The sequence below is a fragment of the Lemur catta genome, chromosome 14, assembly GCF_020740605.2.
Source record: "Lemur catta isolate mLemCat1 chromosome 14, mLemCat1.pri, whole genome shotgun sequence".
Taxonomy (NCBI): Eukaryota; Metazoa; Chordata; class Mammalia; order Primates; family Lemuridae; genus Lemur; species Lemur catta.
The window spans coordinates 20,619,026-20,634,121 of record NC_059141.1 but is presented as its reverse complement, the minus strand read 5'-3'; the positions used below and the strand labels follow the sequence as shown (position 1 = coordinate 20,634,121).

The window sequence follows — 15,096 nt, the reverse complement described above, 5'->3', positions numbered from 1 at the left end:
ATTTACTCATGTTGTCCCTTCCCAAGGAGGTTGCCCCAGCACATATCTATAGGCCCTTGCTTTGTTTCTTTTGCCACAAAATGCAAAACACAATTCCATTGTGCATTTGAAGGGCTCCATTCACCAAGAATAGAAAAAAAAACTTTTGGAATAGCCAGTTAAGTTGCATTAAAAAAAAAAATCCACGTGAACTCTGTTTGATTGGAGCAGGAATCCACTCCTATGTTCTCAGTATGCATCCATAAATCTTTATAATTCATCCTCTCTATCCTATCCATGTTATGATTTGAATCCAATGATCCTGCCCCAAGGATTGGGATCTAGTGAGCCCTCTCCAATCCAAACCTTTATGACCCAAAAAACCAAAAAAGAGGAGGGAAAATATTAGAAACTGTAACCAAAAAAGTTTCTGGGAAATGATGAGCTATGTCTGTCATCATTTTAACCGATACACATCAATAACTATCACATTCCCCCAAACAAATTTCCCCATGGTGTTCAGATAAATTTTAGAAACTCAGTCATTATATAGACGATGAATATCATTTTAAATGGATTAACTTCAAGTGGCATTATCTATTAAATTTGTCCTTTGATAGTGAAGACTTTTTCAGATCCATGAATACAAATATTATTACTTCTACTGCTTCTCCTACCAAGATCCACCTGAAATATTTTCCTTTCCATGGCCCACCAAATGGATACCCTCTCTAATTTTTTTTTGAACCTACCCATACACTGCACACTTCTCCTAGTACCTTACTTTGTCTTGTTTCATAATGACTTAGTTATTTGTTTTTCCTGAACTGGATAGTAAGCTCCTTGAAGTTTTGGACCTTACTTATCTTTATATGAACCTGGCATGATCATGTGCATAGAGTTGTTGCTAGATTAATACTTAGTCGAGTTGAATTTCTCTGGACCTGTTCCATTAATGGCTTTAAGAGAAGTCCACACTATCATGATCGAATATGTGCAAATTCCTCACATACGTTAAGTTGCTAGGTAAGATGCAAAGGTAAAACAAGCAAACAGCCTTGGTAACAAAGCTCAGGCTAGTCTAGAGAATCATATACACTTTGTACCAAATTTCACATATATATATTTACATTTTGGAAATAAAATCCCTTTCAAAAAGATCTCTCAAGAAAATTTGTGTTGCTTATATCAGAAAGAGCCAGAAGCATTTTTCCTATTGTTACAAAAATGGTGAAGGTTAGTGCATGCAAATTTCTCATATGCCTCATAAAATACTTACTCATCTGCATCCGAAGCCAAGAACCACTGTGTAACCAGCTAGTTCTCTGCGCATAAGGAACTCGGCTGTGTAATTGTGTTTCATTCCCAACTCCAGCATCTCCCATCCTCTCCAGGGGGCTTTACCACTTCATGACATCATAAACAAGATGGGTCCAGAGTTGAGTTTAGCTGACATCTTCGTTATAAAGCCAATAAACAAGAAAGCCCCAAGGTATTAGCTATTATTTTTTCCTTTTCTAAAGCTAGATAGAAATGTAATGTTTACAGAGTTTCTAATTTATTTTCCTACTAATGAAAACAGGCATTTCCAGATAAATTAGGCAGTGTTCTGGAGTTGCGTTTATACACAGAAGGAAGCAATTTTGCTTAGAATTTTAAATGTGGCTTTAGTCTTTTGTTAAGAATTATGGATGGAGGTGGGGGGATGGAAAAAGGACTGAAAGCTAAGCTAAGAGGCAAAAATGTATTGCTTTTGTTTTTATTCTGGAAAGGAGTTATGTGTGCAATTAGGATTTCTGTGTTTAAGGAGGCTGTTTAAAAAGTCAACACATTATTTAGTTGAGCAATGTGGTTTAAGAGCTATGCTTGCATTTTCATATTCGTATGTACAGGTATGTAACGTGCACATGCAAGTAATGTTTTCACAGCCAATTAATTTGTATACATTTACAAGTCTTAGGCATTAAAAGAAATACTTGAAACTGCTTCAACTATCAGAAAACCTCTATAAACATTTAACTAAGAGATCAAAGTTGCATGTCAAGTGATTTCCTGAGTTATACACAATATACACAATGAAAGAATATAGCTCAAAGTAATGAAATGCTGAGCACCAGCTCAGTAAGGTGAATTATGCAAGTTCTACTAACTGGAAGATGTTACTTACTGAATGGTCTAATTCAAGCAAAAGTTCTCAACACAAATACATCTGTACCTCTATTGATGAATATGACTAAAATACAATGGGTATAGTTTGCTGATAATATAATTGCAATCAACAAAATTATTGAGCACATAGAATGAATAGAGCACAACAGTAGGTATGAGGTATATAAAGAGATCCATCGTGGTTCTGGCCTTAAAGGCTCATAGTTTGATTGGAGAGAAAGTATTGATTCGCAAAGATAAAATACTGTAGATGGCAACACAGATGATGCCTGTTGACATTTTGAAAAAGAGATTTTTTTCTGTGTTCTGTGAAGTAGGTTCTCTCAGAAGTGCAGTTACGAGATTTAAAAAAAATCAACCTTATCTTGAACCCACTGGGCGAAGCTAGAGTGAAGGCAGAATGATATCTCTTTTCTTGGAGCTCCTGATACGTAAGCATCTGAGTGGTGGCTCTTGCCCTGGTGGGTGTAGATAAGTGTCTACAAATATAAGTCTTTGGTCTGGAAGAAAGCTGCCAGTTTCACATGAGTCAGCTTGTTCACAGAGTGAGGCGATTATTCCAACTCTCGCCCAAGCAAATTGATGGCTCCAGGGTGAGCAGAATCAATGCACTGGCATTTGCCAAACACAGATTCAGATGAAAACAGAATAAATTAGTTCCTCTCAGTCAGTTATCGCTTCGAGTAGATGAGCTGAGGAAGAAGGGGTCCTAAGGTGCACATCGAATGGGAACTACCTTCCGTTTTCAGCTGGAGATGCAAAGCAAAAGACAGAGAATATAAACAGCCAGTGATTATGAAATTGTAGCTTGGTGGGGAAAGGAGTTCTGTAAGCAGCTCAATTTCTTCCTCTGAATTGTACCCGGAATAGCACTGACTCTTATTTGCATAGACTGTTCAGAATGTAGTTGGAGTTTCCAATATGGAGTTACAGACTGTCACCATATAATGACAACATTATTTGAAGCTAATACTGTAATTAATTTCTTACCACTATACTCAGGTGCTGATTGTGTTACCCATCATAACTTGGCAGAGACACTTGCAGCAAAAGAATCCATAATCATTTCTGACAGTCTGTCTAACCGAGAGAATAGGATGTCTAGGAAGAGAGTACCATTTCAAGGATGGACATAGTATTGTTAGTGCTCTCAAGACATGCTCGGCCAAAGACAAAGCTGGTCTCTTGGTATTAACAGTCTAGCTTTGTTCCAGTATAGCTGTTCATAAAATAATTTAAACAGTGAGGCATACTACAAAGTAATATTGATGTGCATTGTGAACAAACTCTAAATGTATAAAGAAATGCCAACCAGAAGATGCAATCTTTTGTTGGTCGGGAAATAATAAACTCTTTATGATTTTCTTATGATGTTTCATTGACATATGGTGTTTCTAACCAAGTAACAAATTAATTGACTAGGTTTAAAGAGAAATGGATGTGGCTTAATGAAGAAGGACAGGACATGTATTATAAGGCAGCTGGTTCTGCCACTGCTGGCTTATGGAGACAATATACATCGGACAGCTAATGAGTCTCTGTTGCATAAGATAGATTCTCTTTATAATAGAATTGCACGCTTTGTCTCTAAATGGGGCTATTATACACACCATTGCACAATGTTTGAAGAGCTTGGTTGGCCCTTGTAGAGGGTTAGGAGGGAAATAAATTGGAAGACAATTGTACTTAAGACCTTCAATCAATCAAACACTTCATATTTATCTAAATTACTAGCACGTTCTTCTAAAATACAAATCTGTATGATGCACACGGCTAGAATGTTAATGTTGACCAGACTTCACTTTGGCTGTATCAGTCAGGTTTTCCACTGTGAGCACAGACCAACATGAATGTGTGTTGAAGCCTGGCGATCCATTCCAACCACTACTCCTCACCCCCTTTGGCCCTGCTCTCCATGCATTCCATTGTCTTAGCCCCCAAAATTTCATTTGGCATTTCTTCCACCCACCATGAACACATGGGCATCACTTGTCCTGGGTTATCTCAGTCTCAGAACTTTTTGACTTTGAATACTCAGACAGTTTTAACGGTAACGCATTCAGTTTCTTCATTTTCCTCCATACTCATGAGGCTCATTATTTGGTTGCTTATTTATTTATTTGAATGCTCAGTTATTTATTTATTAGATTTATTTATTAAATGCTCATTTATTTATTAGAATAAATCCAATTTAATGAATGTTACAGACTTGAAACAAAAACTGGAAGTGATAGAAGAAGACAGGTTAAATGACATCGTTCACTCTGTGTCCGCAGACTGTACTTCCCGCTGGAGGACATGGGCAGGGCTCATTCAGGTGGTGTAGGTGAGCAGCTGGAGGAGAGGAGTCATGCTCTTACCTGTAATACCCTCTAACCTGGCTTTGAACCTGATTCCGTCTACTGGCTTGATTCTTCTATTGACGTGATCACGTAGTCTTTGGGAATTTTGTAGCTCTACCCGATCCAGATTTTTCCAAGGTGATAACATGTCTTTAAGCCCCAGAGGAAGTTTTGCACAGGAAAAGTGATTCTTGGGTATACCATAACAAGATTTTTGACTTTTCGAGGGAGTTTGGAGACACCATTAATTCCTGTTGATCTTGGGATTCTCACCTGTGTGGTGAGGTAACAGTATTTGCTTCTTCCAGACTTTCTTCTCTATGTCTCTAGCCTCCCGATCTACCAAGAGTAATTGAAAAGAATTACACCTGTGAAAACATTTCAAGATTCTTGGAGTAAGATGGTCTTTTCAGTTTAAGACATTATTATAGACCAGAGCAGATTTTTTTCCCTCTTCATCATTGTGGGGTTCTTTACTTTTCAAGTCTATCAGTACTCTGGTATAGAAAAAGATGAGCTGAAAGAAATGGACAAAACAGTTTCATGGGCTTCTCCACGTATTTATTACCCTCTCCAAATTGAATCTTGAAGCCTTGTCAGAAGTGTTATTTTTCCAACAGAGCAGGCGTTAAGTGGCTATAGAAAATAAACTCACCTCCTGATATCTTTCTCTTTGCTTGCTACATCCATTTACTGTGAAGATTATATTGTAAGGTGTGACAGGTGTTGTACAGCAAGGGAAAATCACCACTTTGTAATTCTATTTGTTCAACTTTTCTTCTTTAGCGCAGGCTTTGGAGTTTCCTTGTCATTTCTGGAATTATTTCTCACATGATGAGTATTATTTTTATGTGGTTTTTGTTTTCCGGAAGCTTATTCCATCCAACTAATGTTTAAGTTGCATACCCTCTTCTGTAAGTAAAGCTGTGTTATTTGTAATAAAGTTGCTATTAATTTGGCCAGGGAAAAAGAAAAACTAAAACAAATGGTAACAATGACTAGTTAATGAATTTTCTTTCACCTATTTTTTAAATGACTTTTATGTTCTCTGGCAAAAGCAGATTATTTGATGACCATGCTAAGAACACTTAACTAGGTAAAAATTAGTTTCCATTTGACTGGATGTTTTCTTTAATGAGAAGGCTTGTACTTATCATATTTTTCCTTTAACATAATTACTTTAAGGAAATACATATGTACAGAGACTAATGGGTAGACACACTAGTCTTTATCAATGTTTGTTCAAATTATTGCAGTTTACGGGTATGGGATTCTAGAATTGAGATGCTTTGGAAATAAATCTTTGCTCATGTGTAATATCTCTGGTTCAAGGATCTGAAACATGTTACAAGCAATTAAACTCTAAGATACAAGTGGGAATTCTAAATTGTTTAGTGTTTAAGTTACAGAATTATGCTTTGCTTTGGGTTCCTAGGAAATCCTTTCTTTTAGGTCTACAGATCCGCATCTCCTAGTTTTCCTGGATTTTTACCTATTCCCTCAAACCATTTCCAGATCTCTTTTCTACCCATGCCAACATACTGCTTAACAGGTTCATTTTCTTTATTTTCTTCTGATTTGTTCTTCAACCTGTGTGACTTTCGATTCCCAAATGTCTCTGTAACCTTTCTGACTAAGGTCAGTGGTGACGTCCTAATGACTCACCCCAAAGGCTGTCTACAGTCCTTCTCCTCTTTCTTCCCTTTGCCTCATTTGATGTCACTCACCGCTCAGGTCATTCCTCCCTTTTTAAACGCCTGCCTTTTCTTGGCTTTGGGGACGTTGCATTGCTCTCCCTCATTCTTTTTCTCTGGTCTTTCTTCCTTAGCTGCCCCTGTGTTCTTGTTCCCTGTAGATCTAGTTGTTCTGACTTGCCCTTTGCTTCTCAACTCTGGGCCCAGATTGTCAACTCCTAGACATTCCCCAAGGCCTCAAGCTCCATGTGGCCTCACGCACGGATCTGCAGTCACATATCTGTTCCCCGACACCTGCTCCTCTTCTAGCCTCCCCTGTCCCCAGTAGTCTCAATCCCACCCCAGCTACCCACCTTAGATGCTTTGGAGTCATCTCAGCTCCTCCCTCTTCCTTCCTCACTGGTCTGACTGTTCACCAAATCCCACTGGTTCCACCTGGAGCTGTCTTCACCTCTGCCCACCTTCCACCCCAAGGTGCTCTCTCCATCTTCTGCTCGTACTGGTGCCGGGCAGGCCCCTTGTTTGGTACTCTGCTTTGCTCCTGGAGTTATTCCTCCAAAGACAAACCCGGGCGTGGCTCATCCCTGGCCCCCAACTGCCCGAAGAATGTGGCCCCAAACCAGATCCCGTGTGATGTCACAGTTACCGCTGCACTTGCCGCTCCCTTCCCATCCCTGAACCTTGGCCTAACAAGCTTTTCTCTCCCTCTGCTTGGGGGGAGACTCCTACTCATTCTTGCAGGGGCAATTCGAATGGTGTCTTTCTGACACCTCCCCCAACTCCTTGAACCGGAGTTAGTCTCTCCCTGCTTTCACTGGTGACAATACTGTGTGACGATCTCCCGTCACTGCCCTTGTCTCACAGTCGTGGACCATATGTGCAGGTAGAGAGGGACTTTCTCTCACTCACTGTCTTATTGTTTGCATCTAAATGCTGGGCCCATCCTAGGCCCGTGGTGGGCGGTGGTCTGACGCATGCCTGGGCGGATCTGCGAGCGAGTGTGGTCATTCCAGAGCTGTGCAGTAGCGTGGGCCACTCCCAAATGACCCCGGCCACGTGCTGTCCAAGGCACTTTCCTTGTTCTCACGGGCTGTTTCCGTCTGCTCACGGGCGTGCTCTCCCCCAGGGAAAGGAGAAACTCTACGTGGAGCTGAAGCACATCTTGGCCCGGCAGCCTGGGCCCGAGGCTGCGGAACAGCTGCAGATCTACCGCCACACGCTGCGGGAGAAGACCAAGCAGCTTAAGGTGAGGGGTCGCCTCGGCTCTTTCCTGCTCCAAGGGCAGCCACGCTCTGGGGGACACGCCTGGACAAGTCCACAGCCTCGGCACGAGGAGCCAGTCTCCCAGATGCCACCCTTCCCCGAGCTCAGCTTTCTCAGGGCTGAGGAAGTTCTAGGGGAGCTGACACCATCACTCTCCACCTCCAGGGAGGCAGCTGGGCCAGAGAGGACGGGCTTGGGGAGAGGCTCATGGCAATGAAAGGAAATGTGGGGACAGGGCTCGCATGGGTGACTTAGAGGGCTTGCAGGGTGACGGGGAGCAGAGGAAACAGTTTAACACCATTGCCCAACTGAGGCAGACCACTGTGCCCGGCAGGTTGCTGCTATTCCGCCCCGTCGGAGCTCCGGCCACTGCCCAGCCCCGAGGGCCTCGCTTCATAACCACCTGTCAAAGAAGCAGCCATGAAAGGGAAATAAAATCAGGCCAGAGTTTTGTTAGAATAATTCCCTTTTAAGTCACATGGGAACCTCAGTCGGGGAGACAGAGTGTTTTACTTCTGTATGTGCCTTTTTAAAGTTTTCTTAAAAAATTGTGTTCACACTATATTTTGAGCTTTACCTCCTAAGCAAGTACTTAGATATTCTTGGCGTGTCGGGGAAAGTTTTCCACACACATCCTCGGGATGAAGCATGTGCCAGCTGCATTCTGGCACTTACCTGCCCAAGGAGCGTAATGATCGCTGCCTTTCTGCCCGGGGTAAGAGAGATGCCACCCTGCTAGGATGGCAGTAGCCCTTTTGAAAATAGGACATTGTAAGATTGCATCCTTTTACTTAAAAAGGGCAGATGAGACACAAGTCTAATTAGAGCATTAACTTGCAACTTGTCACTCTGAATGTCCATTTCACATGAGTACCCTTAGACATAGTTTGCATAAGGCATAATCTTTTATTTTTGTTCCTTTAAACCACTGAATATTTCAAACAAAATAAAAAATTATTTTCTTGATTTCTCAGGGGTAGTTGTAGCTTAGAACAGCACCTGTCTGTCTTACCCACACTAAGCTCCAGATTGCCTGACACAGCTCACAAGGAGCCTTTTGTTACTTTAACCCTTTATCTCAAGAAATCCAGGTTTTTTTGCTCGGAATCAGAGGTGACACCTCGTGGAAGAGGTTCAGAGATAGGTGGTATTGAGCATGTCTGCCAGTTCGTCCTCATTATCTGGACTCTTAGGAAATTACACACTCATGTTTAGAAACAGGGTCTTTGTTTCTAAGAGTTTAACTATTGAGACAGGTTTTCTTCTAACTTGAAAATCACATGCCTTAGCTCATGATAGCAGGGGCAGATTCAGTTTCTCAGAATCATTTCATTAAGGGGAATGGGTTCAGAAGCAGATGAACACTAGAAACATGAAGATCTCCCTTTTGTGCAAATCTTTAAAATAGGGAGCAAGAAGAAAAAATAAATGTAATGTATCATACGCCCCTTGGAACAGTAGCCTTCTTTTCCTCCTTTTGGTCTCGCTGGGGAGCACACCCTAGCTTTGGCACGCTCTGTGTCCTCTCAGACGGGTGACCTCCCACTGTTACTGTCCAGCCTGAGACCAGTGGCGTCTACTGAACACAGCCATGGAGAGAGGCTGATAACTTCTTTTGACAGCCCCTTATATGCATTAGACTCTGAGCACGTGTTTCACTCCCTGCTTCTTAGAGGTAAGTGTCCCAGTGCTGGGACAAAGGGAGAACCTGTGAATAGTCCCAGAGAACACAACAAAGAGGTGATCGGCATTTAGCAGAACAGCCACCTTGGAAAACACATAAATTGAATGCTTAGCAGGGGTGGCAGGATGATTTCAGAGTAATTTTTACCATCATCCTCAGATGAATCACATTCCCTAGTGAGGTTTTTCTTGAATATATATTTTTTAAAGGCTTTAAAGCAATTTTAGACTGTGCGTCTGAGAGTTTTTCTGTCTCTATTCACCATACTCCTTGAAGCACATTGCACCATTCATCTGCGAGCCTGTTTGAACATTGCCGGATAGTTCTCCATGTTAAGCAGGGGAACGATGTTTTATCTGTCACTTGATTATGTGTCTGCAGCCCTCAGCCAGGTTTTTACCCAGCTGTGGACCTTGACCTGGTGGAAGCACAAAGATTAATTGTTAAACCTGGGCATTGTTTTGTACCTCTCGCTCACTGAGGTAAACGGTAGCAGATTAAAAGATTTTTTTTTTTTTTCAGAAGAGGATATTATCTCTCTTTTGTTAATGCTACTTTATTTGCCATGTTAGGTTTTGTCTTCGGAATTGAATATGTATGAATCACAGAGTCAAGAATACAAGTATGAGATTGAGAAACTTACCAATGAACTGCTGAATTTAAAGAAGAAATACCTTGCTCAGAAACGTAAAGAACAAATTCAGAAGTAAGAATGGGTCAAATGTTCTAATTTTGTTGTGCCTACTATCTGCTCATAAGAAATATTTGGTCAACAGTCACAGAGTTGCAAATTTCACTGGGGTAAACTAAGTCACATGATGAGCAAATGACATTCTGCAGGTCACTAACTGGGTTTGTATTAGAGCAAGAACAGTGTCTCTTTTGCTACTGAGGCCCCTCCCTAGTACCCTCACAGGGACCCAGTAATACCTGCTCATCGGTGGGTCTAACCTGGAGCAGAGGAAATATAATGTGATTTTCCCTCCACACTGTTCTCATGGTTTGGAGATAATCATGCCGAAACTGTGTTTGCAAATGAGGTTCAAAATCAGCCTTGTACAGTCACAAGCATGTTCACATTTAAATTTTGCTAAGAGGGTGGAGCGTAGAAAAGGTGTTCTTTCTAAAAATGTAGCTCTACTGCTGTAATTCACCTATGTTTTAGATAAACTATCTCTGAACCATCTTTTATGTTTAGTAACTGACTTCAGCACCTACTGTGTCCATGTGAGCTATTACTCGGCTAGAAGATGATAATGCAGATGTGAGGTTAACGTTTTGGGGTTCAGGGATGCCTACATGTTGAAAAGTAAATGTTCTCTTCACATTGTTGGTGTCATTGGCCTGATCCCAGGGTGAGAGTGGGGCCAGATGAATGAGCAGGTTTGTAACTGGTTTGGCTGCATGGCATTGCCAAAATCATCCAGTTAATTCTGTAGTGACTCACGTTCTCACGTTATGGGTTGAAAGTCACGTTTGGTATTTATCCACATGGCCATTTCAGGGACAGGGTGAAATATGGTTTGAGTGCATTTGCCTATGATTCGTTAGTGGCAAACAGCTATATAAAGTAACTGGATGTGAATTCATTTGCCAGTAAAAATATGCCCTTCTTGTAAATCAGAATACTCCCCCATCCCAGGTTTAGATGCCAGTTCCTTGGTAGAGTAAAATACTGCTATAATTTAGGTGAGTCTGTCTTAATGTGTAGATCTAGTGAGATTTACTAAGCATGCAGGTTCCCAGGCCCCATTTCCAGATATTCGGATTCAGTAAACTCTGGATGGGCTCAGAAATCTGCAACTTAACAAGCTCCTCAGGTGACTTTCATGCACACTGAAGTTTGAGAACCACTAACATTAACGGTATGAATTAAACAAATGTTGGAGTGGAAACACTATAGATTTTGTTTAGGATATAAGGTTGTGCTCATAAAATGTCCACATGGCTGGTTTCCACATGAGGCAGATGTCTGGCTCAGTGGTCTTCAAGCTTTTGGGTTGCACACCCTCATCAGTAAAACATTTTTGAACTTGCAGCCTCCCCCCAGAAGTATGCATATTTTTAAAATAAAATTTTTATTGTAGAGGAATTTTAGATTTACCCTCCAATATATTTAAATTTATAAATTACATGCAGATAACATTGACAGTTTGTAACTATTAGTAAAGCATAATTTTTAATTTTTCAAGACAGAAGTATAAATAGAATCTCTAGTATCTTCTTTCTACCCTCAATGAATCATCTCTTTCATGTTTTAGAGTTCACGTTCTCCACTTTGAGACCAGTGGTTGAGTTTACACAGTTACAAACAGCTTGCTTGGCTAAGCAGTTAATTGTCTCTCCAGAGCCGATGAACTTTTTGGCCTTGGCCCTGGGGTTTGGCCAAGTCTTTGCCCTCACTGCCCACTGGTCCCCGGCCCCCATGGTTTGCTGGACACAGAGCACGATGGGCTGCCCCTCGGTGGCTCAGCTCAGCTCAGCTCCATGGCCCATCCACCGGCACTGTGCTGCCCCAGCCATGGGCCACTTGTGGCTATTTAAATTTAAATGAATTTATGATGAAATGAAATTAAATATGCAGTTCCTCAGTTTCACTAGCTACCTTCATAGCCACACATGGCTTGTGGCTGGATCTAGAGCTCTTCAGCACCGCGGACAGTTCTGTTGGATGCGGCTGCTCTAGAATCTTTGCCTTTGCCTGTCCTCGTCCTGTCTTCACGTGCTCATTACTTATAGCCACTCTGGTTGGGTTTCACTGGTGGGTCCGTCTCCTTGGGGATCCACAAATGGGTAGACAGAGAGAGGAGTTCGTAGGAGAACAGCAAGACAGACTAAAGTGCTGAAGAAAAATATGCAGAGGCAGGAACAAAAGTGCTGAGAAGTTTTGACTAGAAGGAAGCAGGCTGAGGGAGTCATTATAACGGTCTATAAATACACTAAAAAGATAATATAACGGAGACAGTATTCCCATTAGTCAGCTTAGACCAAGCCAGAAGCATTAAGCTTAAGCTCCTTCACAAAGGAAAATTCAGGTTATTTAAGGCAAGAGAGGGCGGAGGCTGGGGAGTGGGGGCACTGCTGCCTCTGACACCAGTCAAGTTGCCAAAGTGCAGGAAGGAGTCCTCTTTGCTGGATCCACTCAAGGCTAAGGATTTTGTCCTGCTTATGGAGGACAGTTTTTTACAATAATGAAATCAATGCTGCTAAGAGACAGCTGGGTTGATTAACCAATCCTCTACAGGTTCTTTCCAAGTGCAATAATTTAGAATAATCTCTGTGGATGTTCTCCCCATACATCCCCTTTATCAAATAGCAACTCATATCATTTTTACATGTTTACTTTCTTTTGTTTCTCTCAAACACCCTTCTCCTCACACCCTGATCCTGACCTGCACCCCCACCTACCCCTGACTGCCCCTGAATCACCAGACTGGTCTAGAGCCTGCAGTACCAGTCAGATTTTTTTCCAAAAGGCAAAATTCATTCCCCTAAGGTAAATCATTCATCGTTGTCCAGTCTAATTGGTTTTGGTCTTAGCAGTTTGCTTAACTTTTATTAACAGGGATTCCATAGATGTTTTCTATAACAGTGGTCCCCAACCTTTTTGGCACCAGAGACCAATTTTCACAGAAGACAATTTTTCTACAGACCAGGGGTTGGAATGGTTTTAGGATGATTCAAGCACATTACATTTATTGTGCAGTCAAACCTCTCTGCTGATGATAATCTGTATTTGCAGCCACTCCTCAGTGCTAGCATCACCACCTCAGCCCCACCTCAGATCATCAGGCATTAGATTCTCATAAGGAGTGTGCAACCTAGATCCCTTGCATGTGCACTTACAGCAGGGTTTGCCCTCCTGTGAGAATCTAATGCTGCAACTGATCTGCCAGGAGGTGGAGCCCAGGTGGTGATGCCAGTGATGGGGAGCTGCTGTAGATACGGGTGATGTAGATGAAGGTTCGCTCACTCCCCTGATGCTCACCTCCTGCTATGAGGCCCAGTTCCTAACAGGCCATGGACTAGTATCAGTTGACAGCTCAGGGGTTGGGGACCACATTTCTATAAGACCCCTAATTATACAATAGATAACTTGTGTACGTTACTTCTGCAAGAATCCTGAATGTGTGTGTAAGAGAGAGAGAGTGTGTTTATGTGTGTGTATTTAAAGGAGATCTATATAGAAGATATATTGTAGATTTTAGGGTAGAACTCCCTTTTTTGCTAAAAATACTATCTTATTTATCTTCCCCAGTTGGTCTTGTATCTTAAACTATTTCTAGTAATAATAGTTGCTTGTCTAGAGTCATAGGAAAATTTTGTATTATAAATGTCTAAGTTTGATGATGATATCTTGTGTGTGGTAAATATTTATAAGTTTCCACCAGAACTTTGGAATATAAAAATTGATAAATGATGAATTAGTCATTATAATTGAGCCGAGAGAGAGTCTTCTGACTGATCTTTGGAGCTAAACAAATGTTTTATAAAACAGGAAGATGATTACAAGTCAGAAGTCATCAAATCCACAGTGTTTGACTAATAATGAGGTCTTCTGTCCATATTGAGATCAACATTAGGAGAGTACATTTCACATTTAATTGTCTTCCCTGAATTTTCTGTGTTATCAGCAAACACCTAATTAGATTTAAACAACCACCTTGTCTAAAACTAGAAACTTTAATCAAAGTAGTTTTCAGTGGCTAACTCACCCTGGGAACAACAAACATCAAACTTAGAAGACTAAAAAGATATTAGGGAAGCTAACTTTCACCTCCTCTCTTACAGAAACAAGGACAGAATACCCATGGATAACACCTTCTCAGTGGCCAAACCAACTGGCCCTTGTTTTACTGGTGGCGGATTCCTGCTCAAGTCATCCAAGGTGAACACCTAACTCGAAGCTGGGGTCCAGTTGAACAGCTCCTGAAATTTGCTTTGGCACATTTTGAAGGAATCTCAAATCCCTTGGATCATAGAGTCAGGTGCTCAGATTCCAGGATGGAAAGACATGCAGATTCATAGTCATGCACATATAAGAATGATAACATTTTACATGGTCTACATTGATATTAAGAGATTGTCAATCTACCTGTTCAATCAGCCTGACTCATTGTATGAAGCAGATCGTTTGCTGCTTACCATGTTGATTGATTTGAAATGTACCAGATCTAGGTACTCCATGTGGATAAAGCTTTGGATCTTAATTTCTCTATTATAGACATTGATGCCCCGGAAGGTTTTATATTTTAAAAAAAAATTGAAATGCAATGCATTCCGTCTCACTTTATTAATAAGAATCTATTTTAATTATTCCTCATTAACATGTCATTGCAAGAGATGAGAAAGAAGGACAAACTCTCAAGAATGTAAAAAGTATTTTGAGAATGATTTCTACGTGCAATTTCTTTTCAGGCCTGGCATAGGAAACTCTATTCCAAAGAGTCATACTAATAAATACTTCATCATAAAAAATAAAAAAGAACCTTTGTAGAGATTTTGATCTTTGCTTTGGTAGGGTATGTAATTAAAGTTTAAAACTACTGTAAGAAATGTTTAACATGAGGATTTGATTCAGGGGAACCAAGGCTGTAAAATGAGGGATTTGGGCTGGTACCCTCCAAAGGACTATCCTTTGTAGACCTCACACTTGAGGACAGAGTTATGTAGCACAGGGATCCATCTGGCTCCTAGGTTGCAGGCCAGCATCTTGAGCCGATGAATGCATTGTGTTTTCTTTTTGTTGAAGGCACAATTATTTGGGCGTCAGTCCAAAGTTTCCTCATTAAGAGTGTTCATTCAGTAATACTGTGTGAGGATACTCTGGCCACCTCTCTCACAATAACTTGACCTCTGTAGTTTTTTAAATGATTGAGGAGTAAGTAGCTCAGGGATGAACATGCACCATGTAAGTGGATTGTTAGAACCTTCCATTTGTGCTCAGGGACCAAGATTCTCGTTG

General features: G+C 41.1%; 1 protein-coding gene across 1 annotated transcript in view; it reads left to right on the top strand.

The window, feature by feature from the left end:
- Window positions 1-14,543, top strand: part of CFAP58 (cilia and flagella associated protein 58) — an 84,800-nt gene extending 70,257 nt beyond the window's left edge. Inside the window, exons 16-18 of the mRNA XM_045567859.1 lie at window positions 7,311-7,430; window positions 9,704-9,837; window positions 13,923-14,543. Coding sequence (XP_045423815.1) covers window positions 7,311-7,430; window positions 9,704-9,837; window positions 13,923-14,031 — 363 coding nt within the window. The 3' untranslated portion in view covers window positions 14,032-14,543. The remainder of the gene's footprint in view (window positions 1-7,310; window positions 7,431-9,703; window positions 9,838-13,922) is intronic.
- Window positions 14,544-15,096: the final 553 nt, after the last annotated feature.